The sequence below is a fragment of the Crocuta crocuta genome, unplaced genomic scaffold (genome assembly GCF_008692635.1).
Source record: "Crocuta crocuta isolate KB4526 unplaced genomic scaffold, BGI_CrCroc_1.0 scaffold3, whole genome shotgun sequence".
Lineage (NCBI taxonomy): Eukaryota > Metazoa > Chordata > Mammalia > Carnivora > Hyaenidae > Crocuta > Crocuta crocuta.
Genome location: NW_027529934.1, coordinates 15,200,926 through 15,222,035, shown reverse-complemented (window position 1 = coordinate 15,222,035; position 21,110 = coordinate 15,200,926). Strand labels below are relative to the sequence as shown.

General features: G+C 40.9%; 1 protein-coding gene across 2 annotated transcripts in view; it reads left to right on the top strand.

The window, feature by feature from the left end:
- The window catches only part of PAPPA2 (pappalysin 2), a 268,752-nt gene that overhangs the window by 79,259 nt on the left and 168,383 nt on the right, over positions 1 to 21,110 (top strand). For both annotated transcript variants that reach the window (XM_077763320.1, XM_077763319.1), the window contains exon 3: positions 19,998 to 20,143. In XM_077763320.1, the coding sequence (XP_077619446.1) occupies positions 19,998 to 20,143 (146 nt within the window). The remainder of the gene's footprint in view (positions 1 to 19,997; positions 20,144 to 21,110) is intronic.

Sequence of the window (21,110 nt, the reverse complement as noted above, 5' to 3'; positions counted from 1 at the left end):
GTCTAGAGTACGTGTACATGCATGCACGTGCACACACACACACACACACACACACACACACCTTTGAGAAGACATTGGTGGTGAAAGGGTCATATGGAGATGCTGGAGTGGAAGGAGAAAAATGGAGAAATCGCTTAGCTCTAGGTTTCCTGGGGAGAGGGAACTCCAGCTGGAATAGAATGTCCACAGTAAACACAGGGAGACCACAAGAGTGTGAGTCACTGCTAGGCCATAGTCTGAATGTGATCACTCAGCCAACAAATGATCCTCAGATGGCTTCAAAGCATTAGTGTCCATGGCGGGAGAGGGAGAGGAATTGAAGCAAGAAAATGTGCTCTCTAGATAAAATATTGGGCCTGTCCATCTAGAAAAGGCAGCACAGTCAAGTGGCTGAAAGGGTGTGTCTTTCTGAGCCTCCACTCAGAGGAGAGGAGGGAATGAGGGACTAGCCTGGACTGGGGAGTGGGCAAGGGAGGGAAGGAGGGGGGCGCCTCTGTGCGTGTACACAGAATTCTCTTTCCTCAGCCACCACAGTGCTTGCAACTTTCAGATGGACAACTGCAATGGTTGCAATGGTCTGGCAACTATCTGGAATCAAAGTTTACACATGACAATGCAAAAAAATGAAAAAAAAAAACAAAGAAAAATTCTCTTATCAGAATCCTCTTCATGAGGAGGCATGTATACTGAACATCCTTCTGGAGTCTGTGGGCTTATGAGAATGTATCAAGTGAGAAGGTCAAATTTGAACCCCTCTGTCTCTTGAGGCATGGTGGCCTTTGGCTACTCACAAGCTTCTAGGGAAGTTGTGAGTAGTATCAGAAGGGCCCAGAAAGCTTTGGTGCATTTGGAACTTCCTATGCTGCACCTCATTACAACCAATAAAACTTGCCCTGGAGTCTATGACTGATGAGATATGTTTTAAAGACTTGTTTTAGTATCTAGCTGCCCTTTGCACTTCATTGTTTCATGGAAAGGAGTCAAATATGGTATAGAAATGGCTGTTTTCTGCATTACAATGTGTATATCCCACAGTGAAATTTATGTTAATTCCTTTCAGGGACTCAATATTGAGAAATATTTCAGCTGTCATTTGAAGCAATACTGTACCACAGCTAGAGAAAGCGCTCTGGAATCAGAAAGGTCTTTAATGAAGTTTCAGCTTTTCACCAGTCACCAGCATAATGCCATCAATGCCATGCCAGAGGGACACAGAGTATGCTCAGGTAGTGCCTAGGCTAGGAACTAGCTGCTGAGTTGGGATGGATATCAGGGAAAACTTCCTGGAAGAGGTAATATCTATACTAATTTTTGATAATGGGTAGTTAGTAGCAAAAAAAAAACACAGAAAAAGATCATTCTAGGCAGAGGAAATATATGTGCAGTTTCATGAAACTGAGAACAGAGCACGGATTCAGAGCTATGACTACTTGGGGAATTTGGAAAAACAATGTAAGAGAAATAATGGCCAGAGATGAAGCTAGACAGGTAACCAGGGGCCAGATCACAAAGGGCTTTGAAAATATATTAAGGCACTTGCGTTTTGTCTTAGACACACTGGATACCATTGGAATGTTCTGAGCAGGGGAATGGCTCTCAGATTTCCATAAGGAAAATGGAGGAAGATGGGGGAAGCCTGGAGATTAGCCAGCCAGTAAAGATTTTGCTCATAGAACCACAAGAAAAACTATGTTAGCTTAAAGCAATGACAGAGTGGACAGTGGATGGGAGAGATTAGAACTTACTGGACTTGGTGATTGATTGGATGTGAAATCTGAGAAAAGTTTAGGATAACTCCCTACTCAGGTTCTGTGTTGGATATAGAGTAATGGTAAGACTTGTCTCCATGATTCAGAAATGCAAGAGTGGAAATTAAAAGGGAGGGTGAGTTGACTTTTAGACTTGTTGAGTGTGAGGTCTCTGAGGGACATGTAGGGGGTGAGATTCATTAGACAATGTGATATATTTACCTGGAGCTGAGGAGACAGATGTAAACTAGAGATACATTTTGGAGCTATCTCTGCAGAAAAAGCTGTAGGAGTGAATGTGTTCGCCCTAGGAGGATGTGAAGAGTGAGAAGTGAGAAACAGGGTAAACAGTGCCTAGCAGAGAGGGAGAGAAAGAAGGACCCATGAGAGTATGAGAAGTAGGGTCCATAGAGTATGAGGCAATCTAGGTGAGTGTTGACTTACCAAAGGCAAGTGAAGAGGAAGTCTCAAGAAGAAAGTGGTCAATGATGTCACGTGCCTTAGAGAGGTCAAGAAAGTAAGGACAGAAAGGTATCTACTGGATAGAGCAGCTGAGAGATTATTGGCGACCTCACAGAGGATAGTTTTACAAAGAATGTTGAGGATGAAAGCAGAACATCTTTAAGTCCAATTTATAATGAACAGAATTTATTATTATATAACATTTAGAAATTCCACATCTAGGAAAGAATCATCAACTTTGAAATTATCAGTAACAACAGAAGATCCTTTTTCCATTTCCTTAGTTACTTCCAAATAATTGGATTTGGGAGAAGGTGAGCATGGGAGTGTTTGTTCATAGACCCCGTCTAACTAATCCCCCTATATCTGCCTAGTAAATGGCTTCCTGTTCCCTGTTCTTCCACAGAGAATATTTTGCCCCTTCTACATCTTCTTAACCTTTTGAACCCATCACCTCACCTTCTCCTTTATAAGGAAAGCAGCATAAACTAGAGAAATGGTCTCTCAGTATAATGCCGCCAACCCTCAAAACTATTTGCATTTTTCTCCTGTCCCTCCTCCTTTTCATTTGCATGGGTCTTTGAGGAGGTTCCCAAGAAGGGATGCCTCTGACAGGAATTTCAGTATTTGTGGGGTTTCTTTCAGCAGAAAGGGGGAAGGGAAGCAGGATAGGGCAGGGCAAGGGGCTGAGCAAACATGCGGTCCCAGCTAGAGTCCAACCTCAGCCCACTCTCACAGCAAGCTCTGAAATATGCATCATGGATTTGGACTCACCTTGGGGCAGAGAGCTGGCTTTTTGCACTCTTCTGTCAATCTGTCATTGGGAGCTACCCCGGGGAGGAAGTCAGCATAATCTCCTGTGAGGCAGTTCTGATTTGACTAAGGGGAAATTCTCCATCTAGACTGCTAACAGCCAATACTCAGAGCAGCTAGAGGGTTGGGTGTACCTGCTTGGGTGGGGTACCAACAGTATCCACCACACTCCTGGGTGAGATGGATCTCTCCTGTTTGCTTCTGCATTTAATTCTTTTAACTATTTTGGTCTCTCTTTTCTCTTCATTTTCTCTCTCCTTACTGGCATCTTCCTATTAATAAAGCTCCATTTTCTGTCACAGAAACGTCCAGTCCTCCTCTGCATCTTCCCAGCTTCCTTCACCACCGAGATTCTTGTCTATGCCTGTTAACTTTTCTTCCTCAAGACCCACTGCCTCCCAACCCACAGCATCCTGGTTTCTGCCTCTGCTATTTTTCTGAAATTGCTTTTGTCAAAGTTACCAACCTTCTTTTCATTTCTACTTCTGACAGAAACTTTTCTGCTCTTCTCTTACTTCAATTTCCAGGAACATTTGGCTTGATCGCCTCCTTTAGCTTTGGAGATTGTGGCTCTCCTGCGTGTCTTCCTACCACTTCATCTCTTCTTCTCAGACCTCCTTGCCAATTTCTGTTCTTCTGTCTATTCCTTAAAGTTACTGCTCCTCAGGTTTTGATCTTATGTCTTCTCTTCTCACTCTGTAAACCTTTTCATGAGCCAGATTGAGGCTTTTGAGACCCTCAGAAAGATCATCTCTTCACCATCCTGTCATATATAATTCAAAAGTAAATATTTATATTTTAAACAGAGAAAAATTAATTGTCTGGACGTTCAGATTGCACATTTCTGGATATGGATTTGAAAATGAACTCTATCTCTCCCTCTCTCTTTCTCTGGCTTCTCTAAGCACATGTTGTGTTTTTGAGCATACCTATTAGGAAGTCAGTAATGTACTACCTCATTCATTCCATACATTTCATTATCATCTATGTACACGCTTTCCGAATTCATATACTGCTCAGATGTAAAGCACCATATATACCTTATAAGCATCTCTAATTTGATTATCACAGATGACTTCAAACTGCAACCCAGATTTGTTCCTCCTCCTACTTCTAAATGCTCTTCAGTGAGCTGCATTACCCAGTTCCTGAATTTGAAAACATAGAAATCATATTGGGCTCTTCCTGTTCGTCACCCTATCTCATCCAATTAATCACCAATTTCTGTTGGCTGTACCCCTAAATATCTCTCAAACCCATCCACAGCATTCCAAGAGGCTTCTCAGCCTCCAGTTTTGCATTCTTTGAATCCATTCTTCACGCTTTCTCAACACTAGCCTTTCTAAAAGGCAACTTTAATGTTCCTTCCTTGTTTTAAAGAACTCTCAACTTAACCAATTTGCAAGAACTCTCAGGATCTGGCTGCTGTTACTCTGTTCAGCATCAGTCTTTCCACTCCTCCCAATTCTCATGAACTCCCTCTTCCGCAGCCAAGGCACCTTGTACTGGCAGCTGCCTCTTCCTATTAGGCCACCCACTGCCCAGGATAACTCCTTCCTGTCTACCAGGCCTTGCTATATATAATAGATGGCAATTCTGAGAAGACTTACCTAGTGCCTCAGATCCTGGTCAGTTGCTCCTGTCTGTGAACTGTCACGACACATTTCACTTTCTTTGTAGGAGTATCTGATGCATCACAGTGAAATGGCCCATTTCTTTGTCATCTCTGCTATCAGACCACAGCCTTGTGCCCCAGTTATTTAGGCCTGGGATTTAGCAGGTGTTCAGTACATACTGTCTGAACTAATGAGTGTGTCATCCTGCCTTCTAAAGTCAAAGTGTGAAGGATTTTCAGTCATCATAATCCTGTCATTATAGGATTCATTCACCTTCCCCCCTGTGCGATAGAACAGAAAGTTAAGAGTTCAGTTTGGTGCCTGTGTATCGTCGGAAAGAACTGACTTCAGTGGTGTTGGTATGTGTGTACATGCATGTGTGGGACACATTACAGAAAGAATGCTCAAAAATAGGATTTGAAGATAACCTTTTAAAATGTTCTAAAGCAATGGAAAAAGGAGCTTTAGGGAAAGAGAAAAGAAACACAAAGGAAGGGAAGGGAAAGTAAATTACAAACAGAAAGGAAAGAAAACCATAAAAGGCTCTTAAATACAGACAGCCAACTGAAGGTCATTGGGGGTGGGGGGTTGGAGGGGTGGGGAAAATGGGAGATGGGCTTTGAGGAGGGCTCTTGTTGAGATGAGCACTGGGTATTGAATGTAAGGGATGAATCACGGGAATCTGCTCCTGCAGCCAAGACTACACTGTATACCCTGTATACACTGTATGTTAGCTGACTTGATGATAACTTACTTAAAAAAAAAAAAAGAAAAGAAACACAAAGGAATGACTAAATTTAATGTATTTTTACCATTACTTGAAACATATCGTGTCCACTCCAGTTACCCACAAGGACCGTTCCTCCTGGGAACCGCTTCCTATTTTTAAACCCAGTGTAATGCCTGTGGAATTACATTGCCCATTCCTACCCAGACCCAGAGAGTTTATTGTTACACACTGTATTTGCCAAGAACCTGCTCTGTCTTTAGTCACCAGCAAAGGGTTGTCAAAAAGAGCATAGTTTTGTCTTTTGGACTATTTTTGTCTCTTGCTCTCTCAGAGGCAGCAGGTCTTATATGTTACTCTCTGAATTTTGGCTCTTTCAGAAGTCACTAGACCCCCATGGGAGGGGCAATGTTGGCAGATATGTGAGGGAAGAAGAATAGAGTGTTCTCTGGTTCGTCTTGCAGTTACCATCCATTTCTACCACGGACATCTTCAACTTCTATTAAATGAGTACTTAAGGGGTGCCTGGGTGGCTCAGTTGGTTGAGCATCTGACTTCGGCTCAGGTCATGATCTCATGGTTCGTGGGTTCAAAGCCCTCATTGGGCTCTGTGCTAACAGCCTGGTTCAGATTCTATGTCTCCCTCTTTCTCTGCTTCTCCTCCACTTCTGCTTTGTGTGTGTGTGTGTGTGTGTGTGTGTGTGTGTGTGTGTGTGTGTGTGTCTCAGTAATGAATAAACTTTAAAAAATGTAAAAAAACAATGAGCACTTGATAATATGCAAGATGATATAACTAAGTTGCTCTCACACTGAGAAAGACATAGTCCTTGACTTCTGGGAACTTTGTCCAGATAATAAAATAAGGAATGCTCCATAATACTAAAGTAAAGAAAGCTCTATTTTATAAATGCTAATTTTTTTCTTAACAGAACTATAACCATATAAATTTACCAACTTATCAATGTTTTAAAATGTTTTATTGTTGAATTAATAGTTCCTTGTTCAGAGTCCCACTGTTCCTCCCCTGTCCTTAGACTAAACTGTACCCAGGCAATGATTTTTGGAAATCTCATGTAAACTTTACAATCCCATCTCAACATGTGCTAAGGAAATGTGCACTTACTTTAATATTTCATTTAATAAAACATTGTTCATTAAAAAATAAAGCTCTATTATATATACTTATATACATATGTATATACAAATATATGTACATAAACATATATATACACTAATGCAGTATATATATATGTATGTATACGTATACACACACAGACACACACACAAACCAATACAGAATAATACAAAGAAGAGAAAATTAGTTTACATTTCATTACCTGTTTTATCCCCTTATAGATATCTAGATTGACAGGTATATGGTTTAAAATAAATAGAATTATATTACACTTACCATTGCACTGTCTGCTTCTTCAATCACTACTATATTGGGGTCATTTTTCTATTTTAATAAATACAGATCTAGTTCATTTTTAATGACTTTGTGGTATGAATGTTACATATATTATATACTTTTAATTTGTCAGATCCATGTTAATGGAAATTTACATTATATTTTATTATACTCGTGTTTGCTATTATACTATTAGCATAACATATCATGCTGTCATACTGTCACATTATTATACTTTCTAATGTTGCTATTATACTATTCTTGTTTGTGCATGTTTGAAACTCATACAAGTTAAATATCTCGAGATAGGGTTTCTACTGTTGGCAGATATTGCCAAAGCAGGCTTACATATTGCTATTGTGTGTTGCAGACTAGACTGAATGAGGGAAGGTTCAGATTTCATGGCTCATTTCAGGCTGGGGTAATCAGACTGGGCTTTACCGAAGTGAGCTAGAAAAGGGGACTTGGATGCCAGTTACAGTTTTGATAATTGTATATATAAGGGGAGAAAAGCATAAGCAACACAGGAGGCAAAAAAGAAGAATCAGAAGCAGGTGTGTCATCAGTGATAAATCAATTTAGCTCAATCAGTGACATAGTGGTGCTAGTGCAAGCCTAGGGGAGAGACAGGGGTCTGATTACGGGGGTTTGCATGGCAACTGAAAGAATTTTAAAGGACTCTTGTGTAGGCCACAGGGAACCAAGAGTAAGCAGGGAAACGCCAGCTTTGATGTTGTGCAGGGAGGGCTGGAGTGGAGTAGATATTAGAGAGGAAAAATAAGACATTTTAGTACATGGCAAATAAAGTGAAAAGGATCTATTCCATCTGGATAGTGACAGTGGTGAAGGGAATGTGGCAAATAGTAGAATTATTATAGCCTGAATAGAAGAGAAAATTATACCGGATCATCTGGGGCGGGCAGGAGAATGAAATCGGGTCGATGACCTGTGGATTTGCGTTGCTGAGGGCTGTGTTAGTTTCCTTGAGCTACCATTACAAACTAGCCCACACTGGGTGGCTTGAACAGCAGAAATGTCTCCTCTCACACAGTTCTGGAGGCTGGCAGTCTGAGATCAAAGTGTTAACAGGTGGATTCCTTCTGAGAGCTATGAGCAAGACTCTATTTCAGATCTATCTCCTGGCTTCTGGTAGCCTCAGGCATTCCTGGGCTTATAAGCTTCATTAAAAGAAAAAAACAACAACAACTTCATTTTCCCTGTCTTTTCACACTGTCTTCCCTCTATGTCCAGATTTCTGGTTTTTATAAGGATACAATCATATTGGATTAGGGCTCACCCTAATGATTTCCTCTTAATTTGATCATCTGCAAGGACCATATTTCCCAATCAAGTCACACTCTCAGGTAGTGGAGGTTAAGATTCAACGTCTTTTGGGGGGACATACTTCATTCCACAACAAGGGCTATCCTGGTAGAAATATTTAAAAAGTGTGAGAATTGAAAAGAGGGAGATATAGATGTAGAAATCAATTGAAGTAAGATAATCATTGAAGGGCATCTGGGTGGCTCTGTCGGTTAAGTGTCAGATTCTTGATTTCGGTTCAGGTCATGATATCGTGGTTGTGAGATCGGGCCCCATGTGGGGCTCCATGCTGGGCATGGAGCCTGCTTAAGATTCTCTCTCCCTCTGCCTCTCCCCTGCTTGCTCACTCGTTCTCTGTCTCAAAAAAAAAAAAAAAATCATTGAAACAATGGGAATGCATTAGATCTTCAACACTGTGACCATTCAGTTGTAACGGATAGTTTGATTTTATATTCTGGTTAGTGTAAGACCTCTATCTCTTCAGTATCTTTGCAAACTGATCTTTTAGCTTTTGCTTGGATATTTCTAGTAATAGGTAATTCATTCCTTAACAACTAAAATTTATTAAGGTATTTGTTTATTTATTTATTTAGTNTCCACATCCTCGCCAGCATCTAGAGTCCTCTGATTTGCTCATGTTAGCCACTCTGGCCGGCGTGAGGTGGTATCTCAGTGTGGTTTTGATTTGTATTTCCCTGATGAGGAGGGATGCTGAGCATCGTTTCATGTGTCTGTTGGCCATCTGGATGTCCTCTTTGGAGAAGTGCCTGTTCATGTCTTCTGCCCATTTCTTCACTGGATTGTTAAATATATTGAGGCAAAGTGTCCCTCCTCATAATTGTACCCGCTGGCTCTAATCTTTTCCACTGCTGCTATACAGAGCAATGTCTTTAGATGTCACTGAATGCAAATCTTTAACCAGTTTTCAGGCTGCCCTCACACCCTTGCCATCTGGATTAAATATGCCACATTTCTTCTGCCATTCTCCACATGGCACTGTCGTCAGATCTCTCTCTGCTGGACATGTCTAAGGTTCCAGCAGCCTTAAAGAAAGATGGATTAACCAAGCACAGGTCTCTTCCTGGTGGTGCAGTCTTTGTGGCCAGCATGGAGTCCTAGGGGGCTGTACAGTCCTGGGAGTGGTGGAACATTGTTGGCAACCGAAATCCACAGGCATTTTTTTCCCTATTAATTGGTGCCAAACCCAGAGTCCTTAATACTATATTTTAGCAACTGAGTTCTCTTTTTATGTTTTAAGCTTATTTATTTATTTTGAGAGAGAGGGCACGTGCGCACATGTGAGCAGCGTAAGGGCAGGTAGAGAGGGAGAAGGAGAGAGAATCCCAAGCAGGCTTTGCACTGTCAGCGCAGAGCCTGATGTGGGGCTTGAATTCAAACCATGAGCCATGATCTGAAATCAAGAGTCAGACACTTAGCTGACTGAGCCACTAAGATGCCCCCTCTCTTTGTGTTTAAATACGGCTTTTGCATTCAAAACTTTTGCATTTTACCTTTGAGTTTACCCCTATATTACTTTTTGAGACCTCTTTGAATCTTTATTCTGCCACCGAACATATGGTCTCTCTTCACTTAACCTCATTTGTAAACTTGCATTGTATGAACTTTTGCAAGATGTTGATTGTATAATCCAATGAAATAGGGGCAAATACAGATACCTTGGCCAAGATATTAAACATCTGTCTTCAGACAGTCCCTAAATTTGGTGCAAATTGTAATGAATGTGTAATTGTACACATTTCTCAACTCTCCCTATAAAGATCTCATGACTATTGTATCACATATCCTGTTAAATCAAGGTACATTTCTCCATGGAATCATCTATGCTGGAAAATCCAACAGAACACCCAAAGCAGCAATAAAAGAAATGTAATTACCTTTTGGCATGATTTTTTTTTTTTTTTGCTTAAGTGAGTCCATAGTAGTGCCAATAATCACTTTTTTCTTACCTCAGTAGTAAAAACTTGCCTATCTAATAACACATTGGAAATATTTCTGGGAGTTGACACTGAGCTTGCTGATCTGGAATTTCCAAATCTCTCCCTCTACTTCTAACAGAACTTGAAATACCTTTCAATCTTCAGCTGTCTTGCACCCCTCTGTGACCCACAAGGGCTCATTGTTAGGTAAGTACCCAAACATGTCTTTTTGGAGATTTTAGGGTATAATAAGGATTCAATACAGCAATTTTGTTGCTCACAAGGTTTTTGCAAGGGCTGGTGTAGTAGGATACAGGTTGGGCGTCTGGGAATATCTCTCTGGGCAGCACCAAAGACCCCGGCTAGAGACAGGAAGGTGAGGAATCCCGAAGTCCCTGTATAACTGCTGACTTCCAGAACATGCTATATGGCTGCTGTCAGGAGGTCAGGAAGCCACCTCTCTGCCACCATTGCAGTGATGCTGTGCCTGCCTGAGCTGCACCAGGAACAGATGCTTGCCCCACAGCCTAACACTGGTGGCTGGGCACTAGGACATGCTCCCCCAACCACACATACAGTTAGAGAAAGGAAAAGCAGTCAGAAGTAAGGTTTTTACCTCACTGCCCTCTTCCAACGAGAGCCCAACTGATAGGTGGACTCTCAGTCACACCCAGATCCCTGTGTTCAAGAGATCTCAGAAAACGTGGAATTCAACTTTTCTGCCCTCCAGAGCAGGAATGCGCTAGAAGGAGGGTAGAATAATGTGTGTAAACCAACTCACGATGTCCTCCACCGAGTTGACAATGCCTTATAAATAGTTCTCCCAGCCAATTTTTCACTCCATTTTCTGTTCTCGCATGTAGTTTTTTTTTTTTGTAAATTTTAATCCCAGTGTAACTAACATACAGTGTTATGTTAGTTCCAGGTGTACAGTATAGTGACTCAACAGTTCTCTACATCCCTCAGTGCTCCTCATGACAACTGCGATTTTACATGCTACTCTTATAGTGCCTGTCACCTTGTATGACAGTTATTTGTTCACGTGGTTGTGTTCCTCATTGGACTGAGTTTCTTGAAAACAAGAGTCATATATTATGTATCTTTTTATTGCCAAGACCCAACACAGTGACTCACAGATGCTGGGGAAACCAATTTAAGAATAGAAGAAAGGATGTGTGCTTTGGAATTAGAGGAACTTGAGTTTAAAACTTGCCTCCAACACTTACAAGCTGTGTGGTTTGTGGCAAGTGATGTGAATTCTGTAAACTTGAGTTTCTTATATGTAAAGCTAAATAAATACACTAACTTCCTAGGGTTGTTGTGAGCTTTACATGAGAAAATATATATGAAGCATTTGTCACAGAGTTGGGACTCAATTAATTTTGAGCACTATTATTTTTTTTAATGTTTTTTATTTATTTATTTCTAGGAGAGAGAGAGAGACAGTGTGAGCAGGGGAGAGTCAGAGAGAGAGGGAGTCACAGACTCTGAAACAGGCTCCAGGCTCTGAGCTGGCAGTCAGCACGGGCCCGAACCCACGAACCGTGAGATCATGACCTAAACGAAAGTCGGACGCTTAACTGACTAAGCCACCCAGGCGCCTTGAGCACTATTATTATTAGGGCAAAAAAATGATTGCCAGGTCCATGAATCATTGAATAGATTTCCACTTTCACAGTGATTTGTCTTCAGAACAAGGCAGACTTTGGTCATTATACTCTCTATTTTTTTCCCCCCTTCTGGTCATTATACCCTCTATTTTGCTTATTCTGAAAAATGGGAATTTAAAAATTTATCATTCTTTGCTTTTTTTCATATTTTGGTTGGTCCTGAGCTTATCTTTTTTTGACCTCCCTCTTTTTTTTTTTAACAGTTTTATGCTATTCCACTTTCTAAAATCTACATGTGTTATTTTAAAATTTTAGCTTAGCAGATAGTTCCTTCACAGAACCTGGTTCTATTTGATGCATTGTGTCTCCTTTCACCTTTATTGGGACAATTTAGAATTAAATGCATTTTCAAGGTTTATATACTTCTACTTCCAAAGGACCATGTTCTCCTGGAGCATCTTGGGCCAAGGAATCATTCCTCCCTTTTGGAAATCTGTTTCCCTAAAGCTTGAGTGCTTGTCATTACCAGCCTCAGCTGTGGCAAAAAGTAAAGTGTCGTTTCTTTCATTGAAGGAATGCATCCAATTCATGTCACCATGTAGCTCTTTCCTCCTAGTAAGAATTACAGTCAAACTATCATATCTCTTTGTTGTTTCCTGAACTTTTTCATGGATATCATCAGGACATCGGGAGAACTATTTATCAGATGTGCTGCCATTTTATTAGCAGAGTCAGCCTTTTGGCAGAGATAGTGGCATCTGAAGTTCTGGGTCATTATTATATTTTTATTTTGTGTCAGTTTCGGAACCTATTTGGGGAGGAATCAAAACTATCCCTTGCCTGACAAGGCCAGCTATAAGTTTGTGCTTAGAAAAGATTCATTGTGATTTCATTTTCACTAAAAGCTTTTCATTGTAGGTTTACTTCAGGCTTTACATTTAAGTTTTGTTTGCTGCTGCTGCTGCTTCTGCTTCTGCTTCTTCTTCTTCTTCTTCTTCTTCTCCTTCTCCTTCTCCTTCTCCTTCTCCTTCTCCTCCTTCTTCTTTGCACTGTGGTATTATCTCCATTTCATTTTAATTTTTTTCTTGTAAGCAAGGTATGTCTCTCCTGAGACATAACCCATAATTAGTTCCCCATCACATCTTTCTTTTAAGTAGTCTTCACACCTAGCGCAGAGCCCAATGTGGGACTTGAACTCACTACCCTGAGATCAAGATCGGAGCTGAGATGCTCAACTGACTGGGCCACCCAGGCGCCCTCCCCATCAAGTCTTTGGGGATGATACTTGCTTTCCTATAGTAACAATGTTTGAGCTTTGTTGCTAGCTGTGTAGTCATCTGAGGCCATAGGTACTCAGATAAGGTCTGGTGAATGACTATGCATGGTTTTATAAATGTTATTTCATTTTTCCTCTCAATAATTATATACAGTAGATACTTCATTATTCTCATTTTACAGATGAGGAAACTGAGGTGTAGTGATGCTAGGTGCCTTGCCAATGCCACATGGCCAGTGAGTGGAGTTGGGGACTTAAAACCAAGTCATTCAGGCTTGATAGCCTGTGCTCCTCAAGATAGGGACACACTGGCCAGCTCTGACCAGTGGTCAAATTATTTTCTCTTAATTCTACTGAGTATCTCCCTCATCACACTCTTCTTTTTCTTTATCTGGACCTAACAAGCTATCTGGGTATTTTCACACTCATCTTCCAAATAAATTTCATGGTATGGCTCCCTTGATAAGGTAGGCAAGCTATCACTGAGAATTGGAATGGTGGTAACCCAGACAACCCAGAATAATCTTCTCATCCCCTTAAGGTTAGTACTTTTGCCATGTAAAGTAATCTATCCCTAGGCTCCATGGATTAGAACATGCGTGCTTTGGGAACATGTTTCTGCCTGCCACAGAAGATACTGTGACCTTGGACTTCAAACCCTTTCGATCTCTAGTTATTGCCTTTATGTCAGCCTCAAGGTCTTATAACACTTAAACATTTCTAAAAAATTTTTTTAATGTTTATTTTTGAGAGAGGGTGAGTGCAAGCAGGGAAGGGACAGAGAAAGAGGAAGATGAAGAATCTGAAGCAGGCTTCAGGCTACAAGCTGTCAGCACAGAGCCCGAGGCAAGGCTTGAACTTATGAACTGTGAGATCATGACCTGAGCCAAAGTCAGACACTCAACCAATTGAGCTACCCAGGCACCCCAACTCTTAAACGTTTCTAAAGAATAGTTCCATTTTTCTTCTAGTAGTATTACTCATTCCCATATGAATTAGCAAAAGTGAGTTAATGTTTTGGGTGTAATAAGTTTTGTCAGGTGTTTCATGTTTGAATTGAAACATGTATTAACTGCTGATGATGTCCTAATATATCTACCCTCTTTTATGACATTCAGAGGAGAAACAATAATCATCATGATGTCTTTTTCCCTGGTCCTCATTAGCAGGTGGCTGATTTAATTGAGGAGAATAAAGTGGAGGGGGAAAGAGGAGTGGGAGAAGAATCCTAAGTTTTCTAGTTGTGTCATACAGAGGGTAGTAAGAATAGCACCATATCAGAGACACTGGAGAAGTAGGAGTGGAAAAAACTGAGTTTAGTGTCAGAGATAAGTGCAGTCCACTAATTACTTTAGTTCAATATGTAACCAAAATCTTACCCTCAGACAGTGTTCCCTTTCTGTAGTATTTCTGGGAGTCTCCAGAAGGGTGTGCCTTAAACACTCATGGCCACCAGTTTCTGTGGTTCGCTTACCGTTTGCCATTGAACTCTGGCAATGGTATTTTTACCTTGCCCGCTGACACTCAGCATTTCCAACTGATGCTCTTGCCCTCACTGTTTCTCTAGGGAAAAGCTGGCCTCCTGAGAGAGCTGGCTTCCAATGCAATCCAAGGTTGTAAAACTCTCAAGTGCTAGAATGGTGCTGACATCCCTTAATTCTTTCCAGAAATGGAGAGTGTCCCTTATCCTCAACTGGTGCTTCATTTTGTTATTAGGCCTTAAAGCATTGCTTGTGTATCCTGGGTTGCACTGATTTTATGAGAAGACTTCTGTTTGTTTTTCCCCAAGGAGTTCAAAATCCAGTCTGTAAAATTAGGTAGGGGACAAAATGCCACTGTGGTCCTTCCCTTGTCCTGGCCCTTTTATCCTTCGGTGGCCACAGACGCATACTTCCTCTGTGTTTAGCCAAAACTCAACCCTTCCTGCATATCTGCCCATGGAAAAGAAGTCCATAAATTCATTGGTCAGATCACTATTTCAGATGACTGAACTTCACTCTGTCTGAATTTCTTTTGTGCTTAGGTAGTCACATTGACATTTTGACCTTGAGATGTCTGGGTATGGTCTAGGTGGAGATGTTCTGCTTTAAAACAGAAACAAGAATCTAATCTATATTCATCTCTCTCTGTCTCTCTCTGTCTCTGTCTCTCTCTGAGAGTTATCCATGTACTGATGATGCTTCCAAGTTCAGATGTAGAAGAGTTCTCAATAGTGGACAAGGACCATGACAAAAGAATGTACCCAAAACAGGACTGCTGGACCCTGGGGAATAACTTTTAAGGATTAGAAGGGGAAAGAGGAACCCTTTTGAGAGTGGTCTCAAAAGCAAGAATACAGCCAGAAAATAGCATTGCAAAACAAAGCAAAGTAAGTAGAGAACTTTAAGAAGCAGGAAGTAAGTAAATATAAAAATACAGCAAAGGATTCCCATAAGAAGGTGACTGAATTTTTTTCATTTTGTGGGAAGGGATAGTTCTGAGGTCACTGACAACTTTAACAAAAGCAGGGTTTTTTTTTTCTTAAATAGTTTATTTGTCAAGTTGGTTTNGTCTGTTGGCCATCTGGACGTCCTCTTTGGAGAAGTGTTTGTTCATGTCTTCTGCCCATGTCTTCACTGGATTATTTGTTTTTCAGGTGTGGAGTTTGGTGAGCTCCTTAAAGATTTTGGATACTAGCCCTTTATGTGATATGTCATTTGCAACTATGTAACAGAAGCAGTTTTGATAAAGTGGCACCAATGAAAGCAGGTTACAGTGAGATTGGGGGTACATGAGAAGAAGACATAGGAGATTGGGAAATTATTCTTTCAAGAAGTTTGAATTGGAAAGGGAGAAGGAAAAAGAGAGGGTGTCAGCTATTATTTGCTCAGAAACCTCATCCTGTGGGACCAGAAGTAAGGGAATAAAAATAGGTAAGGAAGGGTGTGCATGCATGTGTGTGTGTGTGTGTGTGTGTGTCTGTTAGCGTTCATGATGAATGGCTTCAATTTTATCATTGGAGAAGGAGCCATGATCATTTACTAACAGTCAGGGGATTAAGAGACCGAGATTGGTAGGAGAAGAGGAACAAGAGAAGAGTGGTGATCTCAGATCATTCCTGGAGAGGAGGTGACCATAAACAAGTCTAATTAGAGACAAGTAGAATTAAAGATCTATAGTTCAGGAGTAAAAAACCACTCTGAGTAAGGGTAACCATGAGAATGAGGTGTGGGGGCACTGAGAACTAAGGAAGTCGAAAAGAAGACTGTTTTCAGTGTTGTTTTGTATAGATGTTGAAATTTCTCAGGTTATGATAGGAGGTGGGGAAGGAGAAGGCTGTGGGACACTGAAGGCTTTGATGCATATGGACTAACTAGGAAGTGGGAAGATGAAAAGAAGAGTAAAGTGTGTGGTAATGTAGTAGAGTCCCATGCACCTAAGAGCAGGAGGAATTTGAGAGGAGATGCACTGGGAGAACTCTAGTCAGTACTCTGTGGACTGATAAACCCCATGGTGTGGGCTCAATGAAAGGGTTGGGGAAGCAGGCCAAAGGTGATATTCACCAGGAGGAGGAAGCATGGTTGGCAAAGTGCATGGTAGATGGGGTGGCGGACGCTTCTGTATACACTGGGTAAAGAACCACGGTGAACAGTAATGACAGGAAGGTTTTGATTTAACCAAACCAAAATATTCCAACTTTGGCACCGTTGTTTCCATGACATCAGTTGGCTGAAGGGCCTCGGGAGTATCTGGTGACTGCCGTACACCTGTAGAATGCAGTCAGGGCCTTCCTCTGGAGAGGGCTCGCTCTGGCCGTGGGAGATCTCAGGGCACACGTGCATCCTTTATGTCTTGTTTTTTAGCAGGCCGATTTTTGATACTGGCTTAATGTCCTTCAGACAGCTCATGATCTTTTTCTTTCTGCCCTCATTCTTGAAATTATTTCTATCAGTCTATAAAGCAATTAGTTATTCAACTGACTATTAAGCTATAGCACAAATAGGCATGTTTTATATTCTTTCACTTTTACTCAGAAACTAAGCAAAAGTTGGGGTGTCATGTTCTCCTAGACACTGGGGTGTGGCTGGGAATTAGCAGTCAAGGGGCCATGGCATGGATCAAAATGAATGTACTAAGTCTGGGGGACAAAGAAACACAGGCACTGGATACCAGGCAGTGGTTAATCCCAAACCAGTAGATCACTGTCCTAAAATGGTAAGGCGGGTATGCATTCTTCCAGGGGCCATTTCATAAATAACAGACTTGAGCAGTGGGCAGAACAACTTGATACGTCCACCTCAAGCAGAACTTGTTTCTGGACAGTTTTTATAAAAATCAAAACACAATTTCACTTTGGTTGATCTGAGACCTCAGAGAGTCTAGGGTATGGAGAATATGAGCCAAGATCCCGGCAGAAATCAAACAGATTAATTCAGTTCATCTCCCTTTCCATACAGTCTTGTCAGTTCAAGGCATGTATGCTTTTTATGGCATTTATGTATATTTTGTGACCTTTCCTTGAATATTAAGTTATTTTGGATGTCAAGTCTCTCTCTTAATAAATCATTTCTAAAGCAAGATGTTACGCTCTGAATTTAAGAGTAATATCCATTTTTTTTTTCATTCCCTAGTTCTAAGCCAGGCTCTGGTCACGTTAGTAAGATGTTTATCTTTATTAGCGCTGACTAGCTTCTGAAAAGGTGTACATGTTATAATAAGCAAGGCATCCCACATGTAAAGCAGACACACTGATAAGCCTTAAGATGGCGTTACCATTTTTAGATTAAGGAATAATCTAGAAAAAAAATCTTTGTTTCCAACAAAATAAGGTTATCTTCTACCAGTTCATTTAATGACTATTTCCAGCTGTCTTTAACTTTTTAAAATGTTTTCTCCCCCTTATATGTGCTGATTTCTCTCTACATATATCTCTGTGGAGTGCAGCAGTCAGAGCAGCTACACCCAATTTGCCACCAGCGTGACATAAACACTCTCATCTGGAAGAGCAATTTATGGCTTGAGAGAGGATTGGGCAGAGAAGAAAAAGGGAGATGAGTAGAACCAGCTAATGAGGCTGGTGGTGGAGGAGGAGGCGTCTTGGACTGTGCTCAAGGGAGATTAGTGCAATTGCTGGGTTGAGGGAGGACAGAAGGATGGCAGCCAAGACTGGTAAATGGCAGACAGAGAAGCCTGTAACACACAGATAGCCCAAGTAAACCATGCCAGGAGCAGGGGGATTTGAGGAAAGTGAGGAAGGAGAAAAGAGAAAAAACTGTCAAATTACCAACTCCCAATTTTAATGAGAACTCTGGAATAGGAACAGAGAAAGGGTGTGACTTGTCTTTTTTGGTACCCTGAGCTGTGTGTAGGCTCAGTCTCTGATTCTCTCTAACCTTATTCCCTTCCCTTCCCTTCCCTATCTTCCCTTCCCTTATCTTCCCTTCCCTTCCCCCATTCGTGGTCTCTCTGCTCCTTTCTTCCGGCCTGCATCTCCGTGTTGAAGAATTACTTGATGTCATCATACCTCCAAACCATCAGTTTGTCAATACAGGAAATTGTCATTATTTTTTAATAAAGGAGAAAGGGAAAGAGAATGTGACTAATATCCAGGGAAAACCAGTCGACAGTCCAAAAAACATTGTGTCTCCAGGAAAGCAACAGAAGGAATATCCCTATGATCACATCTGACATCACCTCATGGAATTTGGATGATTTCTTGGAGCTTAGAACTATTTTTCCAAGATGGTATAAGTCAATATGAAAAAGTATTTTTTAAATCTCTTTTCTCCCAAGTATCTGTGGTTCTAAAGCAAACTCTTTTTTTGTCTCTTAACTTTTCTTCCCCTTTTTTGGTTCTATTCCAAAGAACACAAAAACAATCTTCTTTGGGATCTCTATTTCTTGGGTACTCCTTGCCAGTGTATCCTACATGTGGATTAAATAGATTGCATCAGCAGTGTGGTTGGGAGGCAGAGCAAGCAAGAGAGGAAGGGTCATGCTGCCCTAACATGAGCTTCTGGATTTCAGCTGGTCTATCGGAATAGCAGCAATGAAGCATGATCTGTGAAGGAAATTTCCAACTAATGTTGAGGGAGCTGTCTGCCCAGTTCAAGCTGTGATAGAGACATTCCCCTTTATGAGGGGCAGACCATGGTAACTACGGGAAGCATCCTGTGGATCCAAAGGGTCACTGAGCTCTGCTTTAGTTGTTTGTTTTCAAAATAGCTCCTCAATGAGAATGTTGAGTGAGTCTGCTTGCTTATGGTAAGTTTAAAGTTTCACTGATGCAAGGAAGAGGAAGGTCTGTGACTATGTATGAGCTTATAAGGAGATAGCATGCTTGTTTCCCTTTTTTTATGGGCCATATGGCAGGTGTTTTTAATAGGCCTTTAATTCTGTGCCTAAGTGCAAACGTAATATTGTATAGTGCTTTGAAGGCCATCAGAAAAGATACTTGGTAAATAGCATAAGGTAGTTGAAGTTGGAGTGGATTCTACAGATTAAGGGACTAGAAAGAAAACACAATATACAATTAACATTCTTCGCAATTCCTTTATGATAGCTTTTCCTACCCATAACACATCTTTTCTTTTTCCTGTTTTTACTTTATGTTTTGTAGGCACTGTTATTTTTTTTAAATAAGGCCCAAAGTAAGCATATACTGAAATAGAAATTCAATTGGTCCTCTAATCATAGTAATATTCATGCAGTGTGATAGAACGAACCAGGAACCAAGAGTTGAAAGGCCTTCTTCAACATGGCCTGGAGTTAAAACTCTGGGCAAATAATTAGAACTATCATTAGGCTTATCTTGAAAAAATAACCTAGATGTAGAGTAGGAATTGAGCATGACATCAAATACTGAGTATTCATATAAATAATATAGTGCTAAAAACGTAGGACATCATTTATATTGGAATAAAATATGCCAAATGTGTACTAGTGCCTTTTCTGTGGTCCTCACGACAGCCTGCTCTCTGCCGCTCTGCCCTCTAAAGGGCCATGCTGGCTGGGAGAGTCTGAGTAGGTCTGGTTCTGCTGTTTTCTATGTACTGATCCTTTGCGTGACGTGTTCCCCTCTTGTGTGCTGTCCAGGGCGTACATGAGTGTGAAGGAGCTGAAGGAGGCACTGCAGCTCAACAGTACTCACTTCCTCAATGTCTACTTTGCCAGCTCAGTGCGGGAAGACCTTGCAGGTGCTGCCACCTGGCCTTGGGACAAGGAAGCCGTCAGTCACCTGGGTAAGTGAAGGCCGAATATGGCAGAAAACTTCAGGGGGCCCCAAGGAATTATGTGAAGGGAGTTTGAGGAAAAAAGAAATAAAGAGAAAAATAAATTTACTCAATGAATTAGCTGCCCTGGGCTGGGGTTGGCTTTTGGGAGAAACTGTCAAAATGTTTAATACAGATAAGAAAGAGGTATTAGAGCAAACAGTGGCAAATACTCAGGATGTTCTAGAGAAATATATGATCTATATGTAAATAAGTTTCTGATGTGTAATAAGATCCATTTTATGACTTGGAGAGCCTCAAGGGGGAAATTAGCAAAGAAGATGGCTGGGCTGTAACACCTGGTTTGCAGTAATCACTGGGCCAGAAGACTGGTGTGCCTTCTGTATAGTTCCTCGAAATCCACAGATCCAGGATTGGACTCCTTAAGATATCCAGGAAGTTCAGGCCAGCAGGGGCTTGCCTGCTTACCTAGAAAAAGGGCGACACCTTAATACTTGAACCTCTGCATTCTTAAGAAACAGAATTCCTATTATAATGCGTTATCATTATTATAAAGGAAATCTTCCTGATCAATCAATAAGTCATTAAATCCATCCATATGGATAAAGAAGAATTATTCAATATAATTTATATGTAGAGGCTTGAGTAGGATTCTACCAACATCCTTTTAAAAACTGAATTACCATAATTGGGAGAAATCTTTCATGTTGGAAAGAGGAAGATTATAGAGACTAGAAACCATTTTGTAAATGATTTAAAATAGGTTTTGCAAAGTTAATCCATCTTCTTAGTAATCATATATGAAGCAGAGAGAAATAAATTGAAGGAAGATCACATAATGCTGTATATGTGAAATTCATGTATGATTGGGTCATTGTGAATGAAGTAGAGCCCAAAACAGGTTGAATTGATAATTAAAGAAAACATGAGCAAGTTTTCAAAGGACAGCTGGAATTATGGACTGGGGAAGGAGGAA